This window comes from Topomyia yanbarensis, chromosome 3, assembly GCF_030247195.1.
Source record: "Topomyia yanbarensis strain Yona2022 chromosome 3, ASM3024719v1, whole genome shotgun sequence".
In the NCBI taxonomy this organism is placed as follows: domain Eukaryota; kingdom Metazoa; phylum Arthropoda; class Insecta; order Diptera; family Culicidae; genus Topomyia; species Topomyia yanbarensis.
This window is the reverse complement of record NC_080672.1, coordinates 119,851,154-119,873,009: the sequence shown is the minus strand read 5'-3', so window position 1 is coordinate 119,873,009 and position 21,856 is coordinate 119,851,154. Positions and strand designations below refer to the sequence as shown.

Here is a 21,856-nt window from a genome sequence, read left to right as displayed (position 1 = left end):
ACCATGATCGCTTATTGTCTTCAGATTTTCGGTAGGGTCAAGCAGAGAAAATTAAGAAGAGCAAAAAATTTATTGTTGAAAATCTTTAAAACGACATCGAAGCGGAAGTAAACACTTTTTATTGTTACTTACGTCTTATTTGAAACTTATTTCAGTGCTATTGGCTCGCTGAAACACCCATCTCCGGGATGCATTCTGTTTCGAATGATAGGCTATTATTACGAAATAGATGAAATTTTACACATCGGGACTGAGACTGCGTTATTTGGCATTGAGTCTATTTGCACTTTTATTATGCAAATCTCACAAACTTATTCAAATGGTCCCATGAGCAAACGAGAGCCCATTTTTGTTTACTTTCTTTTTCGTTCTAAGTCGGTCGCACGGTTGCTCCTCCGTTGTTTAACCCCTTCATGCCCATGTTGTTTGTGGACAACAACGTTTTTAGACAGCAATAACTTTTGATTGAGGCAATATTTACTGACAAAAACAAGTAAGGCTAATAAATGTGACTATTACCTTTCATTTGAGTACTAACAGTTACAAGGATCAGCTCTAGAACTGAAGTTATTGCAGTTAGTCTGATTGGATTCCAATGGAGCAGTGTTGCCAGGGACAGTTTTCGTTGACGACGAAAAATTAATTTTTAATATATCTTCGTTATGGTGCAATATTATTGAAAACTGATAAATCTCATCAATTTAGAGTGTCTTTGGCTACGTTTTATTCTAGGGGAATTGTATTGAGCATTGGAAGATAAAAATTGAGCAGCTATTTTTATGAAAAAAGCTTTTCGTGTTTCTTGATTCTACCGTTTTCAAGGAAAAATAGCTTTGAAACCCTACATGCACTAGAAAAAAGTTGGGCATGAAAGGGTTAAATATACTGCGTGAAGAATGAATTTGAATTAAAGCCACATTAACCCTCTAGGTCCCAACGCCGCCTCTAGGCGGTCTCTATAACAATCTAAATAAAACTACTAAACCATGATTGTATGTTGTCATCCGCACTAACATTTTTACCCAACGCTCACACCCTTCATACACACACATTATTTTAATATTCGTAGCTTTCTGTCAAAGGCATTTGAAGCTCAAAGTTGAAAATTCGAGGAAAACGTGAAAAAAAAACTATTTTGTGTTTAGTGGTAATCTTCATTAAACAAATTTTAACTGTTTTTGGAAATTTCAATAACTAAAAAAATATTTTTGAGTAGCCTGTTACTAGCATTTCACTGTAGATGTGAATTGGTTTAGTGGAATAATTTGGAAGTTTAGGTTTTTTGGTAAAATACTTTGCCCGCCTAGAGGCGGTGTTGGGCACATGAGCGAAATTTTTTTTTAGTCTTTAGTGATTACTTATCGTACCGAAACCAGTATTAAGTGCAATTTTAGCTGAAAAAATTTATGTTTTAAAAACTTTGGGTGAATGTTGCAGTTAGAATATGGATATTCTTACCATTTAATAATATTTAGGGGAGTCTGGGGCTAGTTGACAGAATCGTTTTTTCTTCTTTTGTATTAGACATATGGCGCTGTCTCTAGTTCTGCACTTCAAGTACTGTTTAATCCATTCTCCAATGTGTTTATGTTGCATTAAATTCTGTTTCGTACACGTTGTAAGTGATATTGAGTTTTCGAGCGTATTAGAGTGAAGAGCCTACTTTACTCGTATTAGGAAGGGTGCCTCACAATTTCATTAATTACTCGGAATACAATTGATGTAATGCGTATGAACTGGCATCAATATATTTGCTTTCTTCTTATGAACCATTATGATATCAAAAATCGCCATTTGAACCAATACGTTGAACAAAGATGGCTAACGCCGCTCTAACTCATTGCCCTAAGTAACGTTCTAAAATTTCAGCATTTTTGTTATTTAGGGCGAGTTCAAAGCTATTCCACGAATGACTAAATTTTTCGATAGCGCGCGAAAGGAACTTTCCTTGGCCGTATACATAACCACAACTAAAATTTGTTTTTTTGTTTGTTTACTTCGGAATTTCACCTGAAAAATTTCGAAAATTTAGCTTTTGAATACAAATTGTGCGCCGAAATTAAAATGCACGAGCATTGAGGCTGAAAAATAATAACAAGTATCATTGATTTGCAGTTTTATTCAAAAAACATCTCACGCGATCCATACTTTATCATCAAAAGTGGCCAGGTGGCATCATTGTGCGTATAGTCCTAAATTGGCGAGATTTCCGCGTCACATATTTAAAATTCTGTAATGCAGACAACAGTCCGCTCTTTTATGCAACGCATTCACTTTTACACGATCTTCTTAAATTAAAAACATAAAACATGATAAGTGAAACCATCGCCAGCAGACCCTGGACCCCCCTACTATGAATTAGAAGTCAATAATTAAACAACCAAAGCACTAGAGAAATACTCCTTACAGTTTAGGTATTTTGCGTTCTGATGGAGTCTAAAATATAAGAAACCATCTGTATTCGCTTATGTTGAAGTAACTAGAAGAAAAAGAAGTTTTTGTTTTTTATTCGCCCAGGTGCCCAACACCGCCTCTAGGCGGCCTACTTATTTTAAGGTCTTAATGAAAAACCCATTACTTCCAAGAATTTTCAACATTATTTTCGTTTTTCTCATCCAAAAGTTTTTTCAAGCCAAAAAAAATTTGGGCACTAGAGGGTTAATAAAAAATAGGATAAGAAATTTTACAAATGCTAGTCTTTTGAAATGTACTAGAAAATAGATATGTACTCTGAAAGACATCTATTTTTTCCACGACAACATATGCATTTGTAAAAATCAAAACAACCCAATGTAATAGCATGGATTAGGCCCAATCAAAATTTCTGACAGCTCATTTACAACCATAGATGGAAAGTCAAACCAAACGAAATATCTACCTTCAACCGGTTTTTGCAGCTCGAATTTTTTTTTCTCCTCACAAAATAATTCCGCACCATTTCTTTTTTAACGGGAATAGAAAGGTCAATAATCTACCATATGTTGACTACTGTCAAATTCTTTTCATCGCCATATCCTTGCCACCGAACCGGAAAATATACAAAGAGAGCCTCTCATTTGCACTAAGACCAGGTCGCGTGTTTTTTGTAAACGGCCAATAAGCATACTGTCAAAATTCACTTTGAGAGAAAATTCCGGCCAAATTGTAACTCACTGAGAACAGATACTAACATTTTATGAAAGAGAAAAAATTTCTCTTTCATCTACTGCTGTCATTAATAATCGGCGATTAATGGTTTGTCCGGAATTTACTCTCATTTCACTCTTCCAAAAAATCGCACTTTTTTAAAAATCTCGAATTTTCTTTTTTTTACCGATTCAAGACCATTCTTTCAATTTTTAGTATCATTTGATTTTTTTTTTCAAATCGGTTGAATATTTTCAAAGTTATGGTAATTTTTGTGATAAAAGTTAAAACCATGATTCTTTCACTTTTTGTATTCTAGCCAATTTATGTATCATTGATTCAATAAATTCCCTACTTTCACTACACAGATGTTTTCGAAATTAACCCTTTCATGCCCGAACTTTTTTCTAGTGCATGTAGGATTTCAAAACTATTTTTCCTTGAAAACGGTGGGGTTACGAAACACGAAAAGTCATTTTTAATAAAGATAGGTGCTTCCCTCGCAGTGCTAGAAGCTGCTCAATTTTTACCTTCCATTGCTCAATACAATTCTCCTAGAATATTTACAATAGTCCACTTGCGTGGAAAACGTAGCCAAAACATTCTAAATTGATGAGTTTTAACAGTTTTCAATAATATTTCAACATAACGAAGATATATTTTCCGTCATCAACATAAACTGTTACTGGCAGCACTGCTCCATCCGAATTCCAGCAGACTAATTACAATAACTTCAGTTGTAGAGCTTATCCTTGTAACTTTTAATACTCAAATGAAAGGCAATAGTCACATTTATTAGCCTTACTTGTTTTTGTGAGCAAATCTTGCTTCAATCGAAAGTTATAGCTGTTTAAAAAGTTGTTGTCCACAAACAACATGGGCATGAATGGGTTAAAAAACGAAGAAAATGATATATTGTACATTTCGTTTGCTTGCATTTTTACCTGATCAAAAGCGTAGAGTACGAAAGGTGGAAAAAGCAAATGTAACGTTCTAGGGTTAAATCGCCTGACCATGTTAGTCCTCATTTTTTTGACTGGGATGCTTTCCTTGTGAAGTGCCATCTGGTTGCAGCTTACAATAATATGATTGTCGTCCATGTTTAAAATTTTTCTTTTGTTGTTTTTATTTCTTTGAATTGTATATTCAAATTCAGTTTGTCTATCGTTAAACGCTCTAATATTATCGTTGCTGTTTAAACCTGGAAAATACAACCAGCGACAATCGTTTTTTTCTTGTGATGTCGGAAGTAGTGCGCTGTATTGCGCATCATTGTACGAGTACAGCGCACTACTTCCGACGTGATTCCATCGTTTAGAACTAGAAAAATAAGATTGTCGCTGGTTTGATTTTCCAGTTTTCAATTGTAACCAGAATACTGAGTATGCACCTAGTATGGAAAAAGTATTTCCCACCTATTCTCCCTTAATGCAGAAAAAATAAAAAAAAAACACCCGAAGAACTGTGTGTTTTCAGTGACTCGTATTACCTGGTGTAGGTCTAACTAATCTCGCTAATTCTAGGAAACTTCCTAATAGGAAATGAACGATAATAGTCTCATCAAATAGATTCGAGGATTTGCATGACAAAATAAGTTATGGCAGATTACAAAACTACAACTAACACAATAATTAGAACCACTTGCAGTTCGAACTCTAGACATTCTCTCTCGATTTTTACAGCACTATTTTAACACTTGAATCATTTCTCGGTACATTTCGAAAGACTGAGCTTTTGACTAGAATGTTATGTAAAGATGGAAGTAAAGGACCTAGTTATTAACGGAGGAGACAGTAAACAAAGAGAGGCTCTAATTTACGCTGTTTGCCAAAAATTATGGCAACAATTCTTTAGGTAAATGGAATGATAATGAAAAGAGAAAGTACGAAAGTGCGGAGAAAGAATTAACACTGAATAAAGTTAGTACACATAATGGGAAACATCTATAAAACTATTATACATATTTCATATTTCGTACATTCCTAACTTTCATGATTTAAAATGTACTTAACTATCATTATATCAACACTTTCGTTCTGTTCGCTAGTTATCCTATTGTGTTATAAATAATACTTTGAACTGATTCCTAAAATATACAGGATAGGATACAAAATAGTCCATGAATTAAAAAAAACACTATTATTCAAACTGATGACATCCTAAGCGAAAATATGTGTGGGTCACTATCAGTATCTTATCACGACTAATCACAGTTGTAACTTTTAATGATCCCCTCCCTGATAGCTATTCGTTATTTCTTCAGTACATCTGATTGCGAATGTGCTGTTTTTTCATCCCCATGACGGCATATGGAGTAGGAACAAATATGGCAATCTCATTTTATCAGCTGTTTACAGACCAAGAAACAGTTAATCTGTTGATCTGAGTGTAGACAAACAGGGAGGCTTGTGTGGGCGAAATTTACTTTTCAACCCGGGAAATGTTACGGACATATCACAAGGTAAGCTGTCAACTAACGGAGTGCGGATGATATTATCACAATTTTTCTAGACTACGGATGGAATACTATATATTTTAAATTTTAGCCGAGTCTGTGTCGCAAGGGAGCATTTTTTCAACCGAACCGATATCGGCCTAGTATTAGTAAGACCTTGGACCAATATCAGTTTAATTTGTTCCGAAATTAATCCTGTTCTGCTTGATTTCCAATCGAAATTTTAATCCACCATTTATTTTTATTATCTTGTATTTTCCGCAAGAAAGTTTCTTGCAACTCATGAAACATTACATTAATTGCTAGGGGGATTATTGCGTTTCTTTGCACATTCCAAATTATTTACCGGGTTAGTTTTGGGTGTACTACCACGGGGCCTCACTTGTAGCTCGTAAGTGCGATACACTAGGAAAAGTATTTGATTGCGAGCACCAACTATGACATGCACGTGTAAGACAATTAGAAAGAAATGAGTGAACCCCGAAACGAGAATTGGCGAACATTAATATTCGTAGTTCGGTTAGTAGTCAGGATCTGGGAAACCGAACAGCTACCGGAGGAGTGGAAAGAAGGGGTGATCTGCCCCAGTCACAAGAAAGGCGACCATTTGGAGTGTGAGAACTTCCGAGCGATCACAATTTTGAATGCCGCCTACAAAGTGCTATCCAAGATCATCTTCCGTCGTCTATCACCTAAAGTAAATGAGTGCTAAGAACGATCTTCGGCGGTGTGCAGGAGAACGGTGTGTGGCGGCGAAGGATGAACCACGAGCTCGCTGCACTCTATGGCGAAACCAGTATCCAAAAAGTGGCCAAAGCTGGAAGGATATGGTGGGCAGGGCATGTTGCAAGAATGCCGGACAACAATCCTGCAAAGATGGTGTTCGCTAATGATCCGGTTGGTACAAGAAGGCGAGGAGCGCCGAGAGCACGATGGGCGGACCAGGTGGAACGTGATTTGGCGAGTGTTGGGCGTAACCGACGTTGGAGAGTTGCAGCTACAAATCAAGTATTGTGGAGGCAAATTGTTGATTCAGTGTTATCATGAAATTGATGTTGAACTAAGTAAATGAAAAATAATATTCGTAGTTTACATGAACAAATCGACGGTTCTCTACGAGAACGAAACGTGGATAATTTTCGAAAAATTGGTCACATATAAGCAAAAGTCACTAAATGTCAATGCATTATCGGTTATGGACAAAACACAAAGCGGTAATAGAATCGTTAGTTTGACGGGTGCCCCAAACGTATTGAGACATATGCAACGAGCCTAAAAACCGGGAAACTGGATAAAAACTGTAGTCCAATTTTCAATATGTATTACATTCACAGAATTCTCTAAAAGACAGATTTGTCAACATCAACTTTCGAGCCACTTGTCGTATAATAATTGGACGAGAACCTTCCAGAAACTTCCAACTAATCGTGACACATTCAGCGGGTTGTTGCAGTTTGGAACGAAATTAACTTGGAACCATTGCACCTATTTTTTCGTGCTGTTCAACTAAATGTTATTATTTAGTTCTACTCGTAAATTTTTAATCTACATCCAAATTGATTGCAGAGCTGCCAAGTGGCCGAATCTATGCGTCCAGGCCACACTGCATTGATCAGGAATGTAAATAATTTTTTAAAACTTAATCGGCCCACTCCTGAGTCGATTCGTAGTCCCTCTAGAAGTATTTTATCGAAATTTAAAGCAAATCGGACAAGTCTAGCTACCGAACCATATTGAATTTTTCAACAATATTCATGAAGAAAACCCACCCCGCTAAGTGGCACTGTATGCATCAAATTATCACTACAAGTGAAAATAGAAAAGATAATTTAATTATGCACAATTTTGTCGAAGACTGAATGTCAATTCGGCTTTTCTGGAAGAAGTTGGTAAGCTTTTAAGGTTGCACAGAGATTGGGCAAAAATCGAAAACGAAAAAAAGCAGTTTTTTTCCACACCGTTTGTTAGATCTTCATAAAAATCAATCAGCTTATGAACAATGTTGTTACAGTACTTTTTTCGTTTTCGATTTTCACCCCTTCTCTGTTCAACCTTAACGAATTGATGTCTGAGTCAGGATTTCGATTCCCAAGCACTATACAATTTTGTGAAATAATGGTTAGGTTTAGCTGAATAATATGTTAGAAGAATGTTAGTACATAATAGGAGTCATGTTTTGGTTAGATAATTTTAGTTCTACTGGAGTTCGCATAGATGGCGTCAACCCCAACTTTTTATGAAGAATGATAAAATATCGACATGGTCAGAAGAATTTCTGCAATCTGTCTGTTGTATATGTACAACTTTGTAGAAGATACCTAACTTCTATCTCTCTCCGTTAAAAATTAGTGCTGGCGCCAACTATGCGGTAACATTTGGAACTAACTAACTAAACTAAAATAAGCCTCGCATTATTTACTTCGAGAGAATTGATTATTAATACACCACTAGGCGTTGCTAGGTCCCATGCGAAACTTTAAACGTTTTATAACTTCTTCTAACAAAACCGGATTGACTTCCATCCTTCAACAAAAATGGAGACAAACTATCTTTCTTATTTTCAATTGCAGTAATAATCTGATGCATACAGTGCCACTTAGAGGGGAAAATACGAGCTTGTGGGCTTTCTCCACGAAAATTGTTGAAAAATTTCATACATACTTTAGGACGTTGGTCCGGTAGCTAGACTTGTTCGATTTGCTACAAATTTGGAGTTAGTACTCCTGGAGGGACCAGGAATAAACTCAGAGGTTGGTCGATAGGAGTTTTTCGTGTTACTCTAGCCCACACGCTTCGAATAAATGGCAACCCACACGAGTAATTTGTTCCATATTTGATATCAGACATCATCTGGTGTATTTTGGATGGTCTTTGTAAAAAATATGTGAGTAAATATAAGATAATTTTAATCCTTTTCCCAAAAGCACTAAATACATTTATGCATTTTGGTTTTGTATAATTTTGATAACGCAAATGTGGACCAATAAAACAGAAGTGGATGTGCCGTTGCATTTCCTACGATAACCATTAGTAGATACAGACTAGACTTTCATTGGAAGATTTTATTGGACAACTTTCATATTAATAGTGCTATGGTAGAAGCATTAAAAGTGTGGCGGACCCGTAACCAGATACACCTACACACATCCGCAGGAATAATGAATGGCCTTCCAATAATATCATCGGCGATATAATAAAAATACCAACTTGAATACACCTGATTGATTAGTAATAAATCTTTGTTCAAAGTAAAGAACAAAACATTTGAGATGTCTCACTCCTGTTTCATTTACAAAGCAAAGCTATTGCTACCGGTTCAAAAACAGAATCCATTCATCGTAGGCCGAGTAATCAATTAAATAGTGCGATACCCTGACTAATGAGAATAATAAGAGTAAATCTATACACACCGCTTGACTACTTCATTGATGTTTACTGCCGCACAGTAAGAATAAGATCGCCAATATAACCAAGCCGTGCTATTACATGTCCGTCTAATGATATACATAAATTTTCCTTTTTAGGCCGACTATGAACATCCTCTTACACAGCTATCCGATAGTGTTTTGTAGGTACACTCGACTGATTTGGTAGTCGTAATACCTAACTAACATTCGTTCCGCTCGCCGTTGACTTTTCTCTGACCGACGGAGTACGGTTACTACTAGTTGCGATTCGCGTCCTGTTCGGATAAGTTCAGTTGTTTTTGTGTTCGAGGAGTTTATCGTCAGTTGCGTGCGTTCGGTAGCTGTTCAAAAGTTTTGATCTTGATTTTTCCCCTTCGGCGATCAAGTTCTAGTTGACTGTCGAACGGTTTGTGACAGTGAATACAATTAATCATAGTGGATAATTTTTACAAATAGTGCTGGACAAAGTGTCCGATTACGTTGGTTTGCTATAATCGGGCTGATTGTTTTGAGGTTCCTTTTCCTACGACAACGACAGTTTGTTATCGGTCACTGTAACCAGTTCTAATCGGTGTGTAAAAGAATATATGGTTCCATCTTTTTAAAGTCTTTTCTTCAGATTAGCTGGTTTTACATAATCAGCAAACCAGAGCCATTAAATATCAGCGTCTTATTTGTTGCCTAACTTGGTATTCAAAAATAACATTGTGTGTAGAACTCGATCGTACTCGACGAGGTATTTGGCGCAGGCGTGAAGAGTGTTTGATTGATCTGTAATCTGAAGATTTATTAATACCAGTTAGTCAATTGGCGTCTACATACGGTTGTGTGGCTGCGGCTATATTTTATATAACCTGGTATAGCCAAAGTCGCTGACAATCCCGGATCTTGGTTGCCTGGACAGATACACTCACTTATACCTGCTGAGATAATCTAGTAGAAGCCTCAACATGTGTGAACCAACCGAGGAGGTAAGCAAACGTCATTCCCTATCGATACTTTGGGTTATCAAGACAAAGCAATTCGTTTAAAAATAAATATACCTATCAGAGACGGTTTTATGGCACGGGTTCGAACCAGATCTAGCATTCAGCACGAAAGTGAAATTAACAAGCTTCAAATATGTGCCGTACTTTGCCTGTCTGCTAGTGATAAATATTGTTATCGGCAGAAAAAGCGATAACATGAGACGCAATATTATTTAACGGAACTGGCAATTGATCTGGCAATACGTAAAAACAACGAATATTTTGTTGGAATATTTCCCGTTTTTAATAAGATGATAATGATAAAAAGTAAATAATAGATAAAAAATGAAAAAAGTGCGTATTCCCGAAAAATGTTTGCTGAGAGATAAGAAGATACTGCGAGCTGTAGCTTCATTATACCGTTTTTCTTGAAGATGATCCCTTATCTCCTCGTAAGATTGCGATCAAAGAAGAAAAAATACTCTGTACAAGAAGGTTGCTTAACTTCGATAAGATCAGTGCATTAATTTCTAAGAAATGGTATTCAAAATTGATTGGTCAACAGTTCGAACTGAACCTTTGATAAAATATTGTTCTAGTGGTCTGTCTTTCCAGCTACATCATTTAGTACTATGAGGATGAATAAGTGCGCGTTGTACTAGTCTTTTTGCTTCGCTCAAAAGCGATTATTTTACATTTCCAGGCCAGATTTTCATTGTACTGCTTCTTAAGAACAAATGAAAGATATTGATACCTATTTATGAGCAATCAATTCACCGTAGGCTGAGTTTTCAACGAAATATTGAGTATTCTAACTGATGTAATGGAAGAGCTTGCAATTCGGCTTTATAATGATGGCTCAGTTTGCAGGTTGGCACATCTGTACTATTGTGCTACATGAGGCCACACTGTGCTGCCATTCGCCTCTGATACAGAACTCCTATTCTTTATCTTTCCGCGCTGCCAAACGGGGTATGAGCCGCCTTATGCCGTTTTTGTTTCAACCCGGGGCGCTTTATACACTGCCAGTTTATACATTTGGACAGTGATTGGGGTTGGAGCCCTACTAATTTTCGTTTTGTACGGAATTGGCATTAGTGACGATGTAGTGGGAACTGTGGCCCTATATTGACAGGGAAAGGAAATAAACGATGTGCGCGTGAGCTGCTAGTGTATTTTATTTTTGCTTGTTACAGGCAACTCTTCATGAATAAATTCGATAGTTTCCTGTTGTGGTTACATTTTGTTTACGACCTTTGCTTAAATTTCTAGCGATTATATCGTTATTTTCCTTTCGTTAGTAGGGGTGGTCGCACAAGTTCAATCACAAACTAAATGAAAACTTCAAACTAATACTAAAAAACAAATCTGAAAATAATCGTTGAAGTATAAATAGAATCTACCAAGACATCTCCTGATTATTTTTCTCTCCTACTAACACAATTCCTTTCCCTTGATGCTCGTTGAGATGCAGATGTAGTACCGGTCTCTATCAACAGCGAGTATTGAACTAACATTCCTTTTCTTCCCTGGTAGAATAGTATTGGGCGTGGCCGGCGTCGTTATTGACTATTTTATGAAAATGTTCAGTCAGTAAAACACAGTGAGAATGATTTGCTTGGGATTTTTTCTTTCATTGTGCAGTTTCAATCGCTCGGTCAATCACGACATGCAGCTAGGGGCAGTCTACCTAAGCTAAGCTAAGCATTATAATCATGACTCAGTTTGCAATTGGAACATTCGACTCAATTCGATGTATCAGTCAGGAACCAGTAGCAACTGGCTCAAATGACACGTTCCCCACGTTTATCGAAGATTTGTGCCTCGTCATCCGCATTTTTTGAGTTCCTTTTGATGATTGGGATTTTGTTTTGCTCCACAGTCATTTGCATCACATTTCGTCGCTGTTGTGCTATCTTATGACAAACGCCATTTTGGGGTAAACTGAGTTAGATTTGCCACATTACTTGCCGAAAAACTCTCTACAAAGTGGAGTTTTCAAAATTTTGACATTCTGCTTGGTTACTGAGATATAGCGAGAAACTCGTTGAGAAATTTTCATTTTATAGCTTCAAATGACTGTGTCTGGGGATTATTTAATTCTCGTGAGGCATAAGATGTTTTAATGCGTAAAACTATCTGAGAAATACAATGGCATAATCATTTTCAAAAGAAAAATACACGAACTGAGAGAAAAATACAGTTTTAGTTTTAAACTGGAAATTTAGCATATTTGGCTACACTGTAACCAAAGATAACTATTTTTGCTAGTTTCCCTGACTATTTTTTTTTCAAAATGCATCTCACCGATTGTTTATAGACCAAATGAAGCCAAAGATATGAATAAAAGTTTATAATTGATGCTTTTTTTCTATGGAAAATTTTCCATGCACGATTATGACACGCCATACAAATTTTGTCATCAATACACACCTATGACACGTGTGAGTGCGACTTTTGTTTACATTTTTAGTAAATACTCGCTACGTGGTCAACCGATCTTCGTAATATTTGAGAGACTAATACAGAATAGATAGAAGCATCAATTGTCTTCATTGGATTGTTTCTACCATTTAAAACATTCACGATGTTGAATGTCAAACTTCAAAATCGTTTTTCTCGTAATGTGCTAAATAGCGCTTGTCATAAGATAGCACAACAGCGACGATTTATAGATTGTAAGGCAAAATCGTTCATGTACCTTTTTGTAATATCAGTATTTTGCATCAAACAATCTCACAAAACTAACTAAAGCCCATGATATTATAACAGTAAGTGGATATGATTATTCATTAAAGAATTAATAAAATGTTAACTCTTAAAACGCAATCTCAATTATCAAAAAAATTGCATTTCTACCTTAATGCAACAAAAAATCAAAACCTTATTTGCAGCAATGTTTAAAAAAAAACAATTAAATAATGTGCGCAAACTCATAGAACGGCTCAACGATTCATAACGCTAATTTGAACTGCTTTAACCCTTAAATGCGAAATGTTGTTTTGAAATAACATTGCGAAAATTATTTCAAAATTATCACGGTAACGTATTGAAGCTAAGAGATAATTTTAACAAAATTTGAAAAAAAAATATTGGGGGCGGGCATAGCGTAGATGGTAAATCGATTGCCTTATACGCAGCTCATCTGGGTTCGATTCCAACCCCGCATATAGGGTTAGAAATTTTTCTAAGGAAATTTTCCTAACCTGAAAAGAGGTGAATGACCATAAGTTTAAAACCTCTATAATCGAAATAAAAAAAATTGCGCCTTTAAGGGTTAACTCCACTGTTCCCCAACATATCCTAAAAGTATAAAACTTATGGAAAGTTCCAAAGTTTACATTTTGTGTGTAAAAAACTTGTCACGGGAAAATTCAGTTCATCTCATAATATTAACGGATTTTCAATCCTGTGGCATTTAAACACATAAAAAAATTTGGGATTATCTACATATGTAAAAAATCGGATCTGTTGAACAGTGGAGAAATAGCAAGGTGGAGTGTTAAAAAGATTAATAGTTCAATAGCAATAACAGCAATATATGGCGAAAACAGAGACATTTTAGGCATTATGTTGATCCTTTGATTAAATGCGAGGACATCATACATTTTACTAATGATTTTTTTTTGTTATTTTAGGGTTGATCCAATCTAGTATCTAACAAGGTATCTTTGTCAGAGGAGTTCTTGAAAAGCGGTTGTGCACTTTAGAAAATTTATATTTCTACAGATGAAAATTATAAATATATAATTTAATGTGTGTCCATAAATTTACATCTCAGTATTTTATATTACCAAAAAATATCTTAAAACCCAGGTTTTCACAAACTTTTCTTGAAGAGAGCTCGCTTTTAGCTTCTAGAACTAGCATTATATAAAAACCCTATTCCAGCATTTACAAAACAGAGAATGTCAATTTCTATATAATAGTGGCACAATATTGTTCAATATTTTCTCAAAATTTCGGTGCAAAATACTGAAAATTCATCATAACTCAATTTATTGAACCAATAGTTTTGAAATTTTGTACAGTTAACTATACTAAACATGTTGGAAAAAGCTCTCGTTGTCACCTGGGAAATGATATGAAGAAGAACTGAGCAGAACTTTGTGGCCTGTGTTTCATTGGTCACATATGCATTTACGCTATAGATAAAAAGTCGGCTTAACAACTTACAATATATCAACCACCACTTTCAAACGAAGAGGGTTGTTGGTGGAGCGGAAATGACCTCACTGAGCACGATAATTTCGATTCGCATCTGTATATTGTTGTTTTTGCGTTCTCTTTCTTAGGTTACAAAATAAGTCAAGTAAAGGACATATTCATCGAGTGCACATTAGAGTGGGACACGGTTGCATGAAAAAAATAAAATTTTGCTCCGAGTAACTTTTTGGGTCCCATTTAGCTCCCAGAACAACTCTGCAAATTTTAAGCTCGATCGGTGAAACTATATTTTTGCGCCCACCGTTTAAAGTTTACATGGGATTTCGTATGGGGAAATCGTCTTTTGCAAAATAATTCGTCCAAGAATCGCCCGTTACCTCCTAAAAATAAATAGATGTCTAATTTTAATAGGCAATTTATTAAAGAAACAAAGTCTAGAAGACCGCGAAACGATCTGATGCTTGTGGAAAAAGTTATTAGTAAAAAACCGATTGATGCCCTGAAGATCGATAAAAATTTCACTTTGCATAGCACCACTGCTGCTGACGATCAAATTATATGCAAAATTTTTAACTTTCTCTAATTATGTTCAAAAGAAGCCTGAATTAATCCCTTAAAACTATTCTGAAGTGGCCAAACAGTACAGATAATTGATTTAGACACATTTGGAGTAGATCAAAACAAAATTTTTAATAATTGGACAACCAACAGCAGTGGTGCTAGAAAAAATGAATATTTTATCAATAGTCAGAGCATCAATCGGTTTCAGCTTAATAACTTTTTTCTGAAGCGTCAGATCGTTTCGTGGTTTTGGAGACTTTGTTTCTTTGTTAAATTTCCTATAAAAGCCACATAACGGTTTATTTTTAGGAAGCAATGGGCGACTCCTGGAGGAATTGTTTTGTGAATGTTCATTTTCCCATACCAAATCCCATGTAAACTTTAAACAGCGGGCGCAAAAATATAGTTTCAGGGATCGAGCTCAGAATTTGCACAGTTGTTCTAGGACCCAAATGGTACCTAAAAAGTTGCTCGGAGCTGGAATGTAATTTTTGTCCCACCCTAGTGCACATGTGTTTGCGTATACATCGTTCAATCAAGATTATGAAAAACACGAATATGTATCGCAAAATTCGTGATATTGAAAAATTGAGATCTCTAAGAAGTTTTCATTCATAAGAATTGTGAAATCCGGTTCAACGTGAATACTAGCAACACATCCAAATTGCAAAAAATGCAGACAACGGTAAATCTGTTAATGCTGAACGTCCTGTACGTCAACAAACCCCGGTCATATTTGTCGGTGTGAACGATCCATTTCCAGCGGTCAGATTCCCTTTTCTCGATTACGTCAGCTTTCTTTTGCCTCCTTTTGAAATTGGAGGTGTGTCATGACATTGCCATTCATTGCGCAAGATAACTTACCACTATGCTTGTATAGATACTACAAAATTCAGACCACTACCATTGTACCTACTATCGTACACCTAATGGCGTATTACAACGGTCGGAAAAACCAACTCGCGCCTACAGCAACGATTGACCGTTCAGCATCTGCTGTGTTGAATTGCACGTACAGAAACATGTATGGCCTTAAGCTCATTTTCACCCTATTCCCAATCAGCCTTATTCTGCATTACAATGGATGGTTCTTATTTTAAATGAATTTTCAGTAATGACAGCAAAATCAAATGGGCGTCGAATTCGATCGATCTACAACCGCTAGAAAAATAAATTCATCCAAATGCAGAATAAGGAAGATTCTCCCTCTTTCCATCGGGTTGTAAATGCAATCTTTTTATTCGACGCATCATTTCCAATTAGGGATGGGTAAACTCATTCAGGTTAGAGAGCGAATCGTGTCCGATTCACTTACAAAAAAGAATCGACTCTTGATCGATTCAGTCACTCATTTTTCAAGATTAATGAAGTATTTATCTGCTTGATTTTGATTTGGAATGGAACATAGGATCATAACGATTAGAGCTCAGAAATATTAACATTCCGTGGTGAGATTGGAAGAGCAACGAAATTCAGCTCATGGCTGCTATGTTAAAGGCTGGATGCCTCGCCTTTTACTAACTCGATGCATCGCATTTATTCAGTTATTTTCGATTCAAATTCAACTTTAGTTTCAAACTCGACTTTTGTTTCTAGGGCTATGTATCACATGAAAATTCTAGGGCCATGTACCACATGAAAATTCAAAAATCGAGTTCCTGGTTTTGATGCCAAATAGCTTTACAATGTGTAAAACGTCGTGATTTGATATTATCTACAAAAAAATTTGACAAAAATTTACTTTTCGAAACTTTGTTAATTTTGCACCATTTTGCCTTTTTCACATAGAAAGGTTACGCAATCGTTCTGAAAATTGACTTTTTAATAGAGGCCCATAGGGCCAAGTCAATGTGCGTAGAGTTCTAAGGTGATTCGTCTTTGGCAGTGACTGGGTGAGGAGTGAGGTAAGCGTGCTCCTGGTTGCAGTGGAGAAAAATGCCAGCAAACAACTTTGTCTGCAAACTGAAATCCAAGCAATTATCACTAGTATCTAGTAAACAATGTTTTTAGCTGTCGTTTTTAAAACAAACATGGCTGATCGGCATTTTTCATCATCGTATCACCTGAGAAAAAAGCTCCTTGGCCAAGTCTCGTATTCCATCCGACTCAGTTCGTCAGGTTCGGCATAGAGGTGTGCGCCGCACCGACGATTGCAGGTAAAAATAGCATGTACGCCGGCGCCACCTGCAATCGTCGGCGTGGCGCGGCGGCGCTGCGCACACCTCTAGTTCGGCAAACATCTGTGTGTGTATGTTTGTGTGTGCGTGTGTAACCAACTATTTCGGTAATTCGGCGATGGCTAAACCAATTTCCATAAACCTATTCTCAAATGACTCATTTTCCCAACATTTCCTTAGGCTGCTGTTGAAATTCACACTGATCCAACATCCAGTTCTGGAGTTACTGGTTTCATTTAAACTGAAATAATCTTGTCTAAATGACGCAACAATATGCAAAATATTTTCCAAATTGCTAGGATTTGTTGTTCTGGTTCACTGACACGCAAATCAACCCCTTAGTTCGACTACTTTGGCCACATACGTCGGAACTGGAAAGGACAAAGTCCTTTAATTAAATACACACCACTTTCTCCGGGACGATAAACAGGATTTTGACAAACTTAATCTCAAATGAAAGGTATAGTATAGTTTTCTCCTTGAAATGCACAAAACGTAGGTATTTGGTGAAAACTTAAAAAAAAATGTTTTGACGAAATTTGACTTTCTTGGACTTAGTAGATTTTTGCTTTTCTTGTGTAGAAAGGTAATGCAATCTTTCTGGAAAGCGGTAACCTGATCCCGGCTCGGGCATAACGTCATTCAGCTGGACAAAACCTCAAAATTTTATTTTGGCTTTTTCACAATTTAACATTTTTGTCCCTTTCTCATATAGAAAGGTTTTGCAATCGCAATATATTGCTTAGCTCCTGTTCACGGAAATTAAATCAAAACAAGGTCGACCACATTGGTCAACTCCGATGGAACTGTAAGCTTGGATGATTTCTTAACTGAATTCATATCTATTTTTCCCAAACAATTTAGTTAAAAAAATATGCAATATTTATAAGTTTCTACACATTTAATGTCAAACTTTAAAAATCGTTTTTCTCGAAATGTGCTAAATGGTGCTTGTCATAAAACACGGTGTTTCTAAAACCGTTATTAACAAAAAAAATGACCATAAATTTGTCATACGGCATTCGAAAGATACAGTATCCAAGCATCTCCTCAGTGAATTTCAAAATGATCCATCGAGAGATTCGAGAGAAATTGCGATTTGAAGTTTTATGACACGTTTCATAAGGCTACCAGCAAACACCCACTGGTTTGGTCCTATCTCTATAAACAAAAAATATTTGTCTACTTATTTAGTACATGGCATTCGAAAGATATAGTAATCAAGTATATCCCCTTCAAGTTTGAAAATATTTCATTGACGGAATCGAAATTTATAACGGTTTGGATGTGGTATGCGGTCATAGATGGGTTTTCTACCAGATTTCAAATCCATGCTTGTTCATTGACTATTTAGATCGTTTATATGTGTCGCGGGTTTTAAAGGAAAACCTTACCATTTAATTACATAAATATAATGTACAAAAGGTGTTATTTATATGGTGCACTGAAAAAATATGAAAATGGGGATGTCTACCAAACGTTAAATATAATGTGTAAATTAAAAAAATGGATAAAAGTCGGAATGTTTACTTCAAAAGGCCATATCTCAATGGTTTGTTGACCGATTCTAATTATTTTTTCATTATTGAACAAGTAGACGTTTCATCGTTAATTTTCATTAAGAAGAATATAAAATAGAGTTGCCTACTTCAAACAATAGACAACATAATTATCCTCAACTATATGTATTATCACTATATACATCTTTACAATAATTGCCAACGCGGAATAAAGTAATGATATTCTGGGTACCTGACCACCAAGGAATCGATGGTAACGAAGTGGCCGACGAATTAGCCATGCGTGGTTCAGGCTTGTTATTTGCTCACACAATGAGCCACAAAGAGCGAAATACACCGATTAAAAAATAGAGCAGCACAAAAGCACTGCGATGTGCAGAACGACCGCACAAAGAGAAACTTGAAAACGAAAAAGAGTAAGATCTGTGCACCAAGAGCTGCACAATTTCGTTCAAAGAGTCACCTCGAAGATCCACTTTTTTGTGCCTCCCCTCACTGGAAAGCAGGCAAGAAAGCGAATCAAACTACAATTCAGATAAAGTTTGATCGGAAGAACGTTTTAAAAATGTTTTTTGGTTGCCTTCTCTACTTACGTGCACGTGGGACCAAGATACACACTAAAGAGCCTCTTTATTTCTACTCTTTGTGGCGTGCAGCCATGGAGTAGACTACACGTGTGGGAGCATTACGCATCGGAGTGAAGAGATTTATTGTGAAAGAGAAGAGCGGTGGTTCGCATGAAAAGTGCAAAGAGCGTTTGTTATTCTTCTCTTTATTTGCTCTGAGGTGCATAACATCCCTGGCGTGGTTCAACAAACATGTTTGTTGAACCAGAGCCATTTCTAGGAATATCTACCTGTGCCATCAAACTAAAACTTTCGGCTTGGGCAAGAGACCAAGCACTAAACGACTGGCATAACGTAGTAGGAGCTCGACAAGCTAAGACAGCTTCATACCTTCAGATACAACGAGAGCCAAAAAACTAATGGATATAAAACGAAAAGATCTACGTATAATCACAGGTTTATTTACGGAACATTGTCCTACTAAGTGTCATCTGAAAAAAAATTGGAAAAAGTCAAGATGACAGTTGTCGAGTGCTCGGAACATATTCTCTGCCATTGTGCAGTACTATTTTATTCGAAGGGAGCGATACTTCGGGAGGCATCTTATGACGCCTCACGAGGAATGGCATACCTGTCCCAAACGGATCCTTAGCTACATAAATAATATACTACCCGGTAGGGACGACGCATGAGGACAAACAAACAACTCGCTTCCAACTACATTGGATTCGGGCAATTTGAAACATGTAAAGAAAACAGGGGCAGCCACAAAAGATAACCTTAATAGGGAACCAATGTGCCCCTACAAAAAAGTTAACATGAAAAAAGTTTAAATAAATACTTTGTAATGCAATAAATAAGAATTCCATCGTTTTTCGTTATATTTTTCATTCACTAAATTTGGAAAATCGTAATATTTTGAATTGACTTATTCTAGTAGTTTCATTTTTAATAGAAGAAAAAGCATAAATATGTTGTAGTAGCATATATTTTCATAATCTGGTTGGAGCTTTACGGAACGAAATACAATTTTTATGGATCACTCTATTTGTTAATCTAATAAAATATTATATGATAAAAGCAAGTGGTAGGTGGTAAATTTGTAATTTGATCCCAGCTCTGTGTCATAGGTGGATTTTAATAACCATATAATCTAATGGGGTGGTACATCTTTGCCAACATTACATTATAAAACATTATTGTGACACAACTAACAGACAATGAACAATTTGGCATTTTTACTACCAGTATTTTTAAATCTATCTTTTTCTGTTTTGGAAAAAAATATTAAAATTATCCTGCTTGCAGCACTGCGCTGATCCGCGATGTGATACTAAAACCATCGCGGCAAAACGGTATTCTCCGCCACGCTGAGATACCAATACAGCGCCCTAGCATACATACAGTTTATTTATAGTACGAGAAGCAGCAAATGCGGTAACGACCGGGGGTAATGCGAATGGTAGCGCAAGCGGCATCAATGTGACGGCTAACACATGTGCAAACCGAACAACCCAAGCAAGAGTAGGCAGGCGAGCAGCGAGACAGGCAGAACATGAACCAACACTAGCTTGTGCTGCCACGGGCCCCATCAAGGTGACCTTCCTGGACAAATTTTCCATCTAAATTCACTTTCTCACAGTTGTTTTTGACACGCCGGCATCGAGAGTAGTTATTTCTAGTCTATTCCTGCAGTGGGTAGCCAGACTACTGGAACCAGCTAATCATCCAGAACTTGGGAGTCTACCCGCGTATTGGAGCAATCGATAGTTGTACGTTTTCCTTGTTTGTGAGAGGGAAACCCATTTTTGTTTCTATAACCGTGAAGTGTCATTTTCTACATAGTGCTCTAAGTAGTATCATCTACACGTTGGCAAAGGTTAAGCCTGTGCAAAATCAAAATATAAATATTTTCTTTGTCCAATTGCCATACCTCCAAGTGACGGGTACACAAGTGAGAAATAACAGGAGTTTATCAATCGCAAGTGCGATCGTGTTCAATAAAATAGAGTAACGAAACGGTCTCAATCAACAAACGGCTTGCAAGTAGTAGAAGGGAAAAAAATCTATCAGGAAATCGCATTTCGCAGAAGAGGTGGTTTAGTATTGAGCTAAACCTTGCAGCAACTAGAAGGCGCTAAACGACAGTCCAACATACAAATCTACAGATTAGACGGTGCGTGTGAAGTCAATAACATTTGATTAGAGCAACGATTACGACGCCCCCAGGACGACCGAGAAGATGGATTTGGTCAAACCCTTCATCAATTTACACGTGGATGGAGTGAGCAAAGAAGTAAGTACAATCGCAATCTAATTTCTCTGCCATAAAAAGGAGATGGTAGGAGTCACCGAGTGCTAGAAGAAAAATTGGGAAAGTTAGGTAACACGAATAGTGCGGAGTGGAAAAAAAGAAAAGCGAAAGACCTTCCCCCACAGACGTCACTGACCTTGGTGGCTGACTTTGAAGGACGATTGGGAGGGTGTTTCTAATGTTGTTCACTTTAAATCAGAGCAATAGTTGATCCATAATAATTTGAATACATTTGAAGGAGTATTCCTTGCCATTAGACTAACTCATTAATATCCAAAAGAGAAGACGGGACACGACTAGCTGAATGGTATCTACATTTGTATGCGCAACCCAAAAATCTTTAAAGGTAGCATTCGTGATTCTGATCATTTTTGCCAAGTAACTCAGTGCTAACAAGACATTGCATCAACTACAAATTTGAAGAAACGTACAAGTTTCGCATGAATGGTTATTACCTGACCGGTCACCATAAAATTGGTGAAGGCCGGGAGCAAAAATATCGTTTTGTTTTTCCTTATTTTTCATCGATTTTGGAAACCGGTGTGTTATCAATAAACATTCAAACCCTAAATACTCACATTATTGATAAATATTG

The 21,856-nt window shown here is 36.6% G+C and overlaps 1 protein-coding gene across 3 annotated transcripts in view; it reads left to right on the top strand.

Moving 5' to 3' along the window:
- Positions 1-9,255: 9,255 nt before the first annotated feature.
- LOC131693654 (hexokinase type 2) overlaps positions 9,256-21,856 on the top strand; it is an 84,382-nt gene continuing 71,781 nt past the window's right edge. Inside the window, exon 1 of one of the 3 annotated variants that reach the window (XM_058981665.1) lies at positions 9,256-9,959. In XM_058981665.1, coding sequence (XP_058837648.1) covers positions 9,939-9,959 — 21 coding nt within the window. In that variant the 5' untranslated portion in view covers positions 9,256-9,938. Of the gene's footprint in view, positions 9,960-20,474; positions 21,244-21,856 lie in introns of those variants that run through there. The other 2 variants (XM_058981662.1, XM_058981661.1) reach the window with 2 other exon arrangements.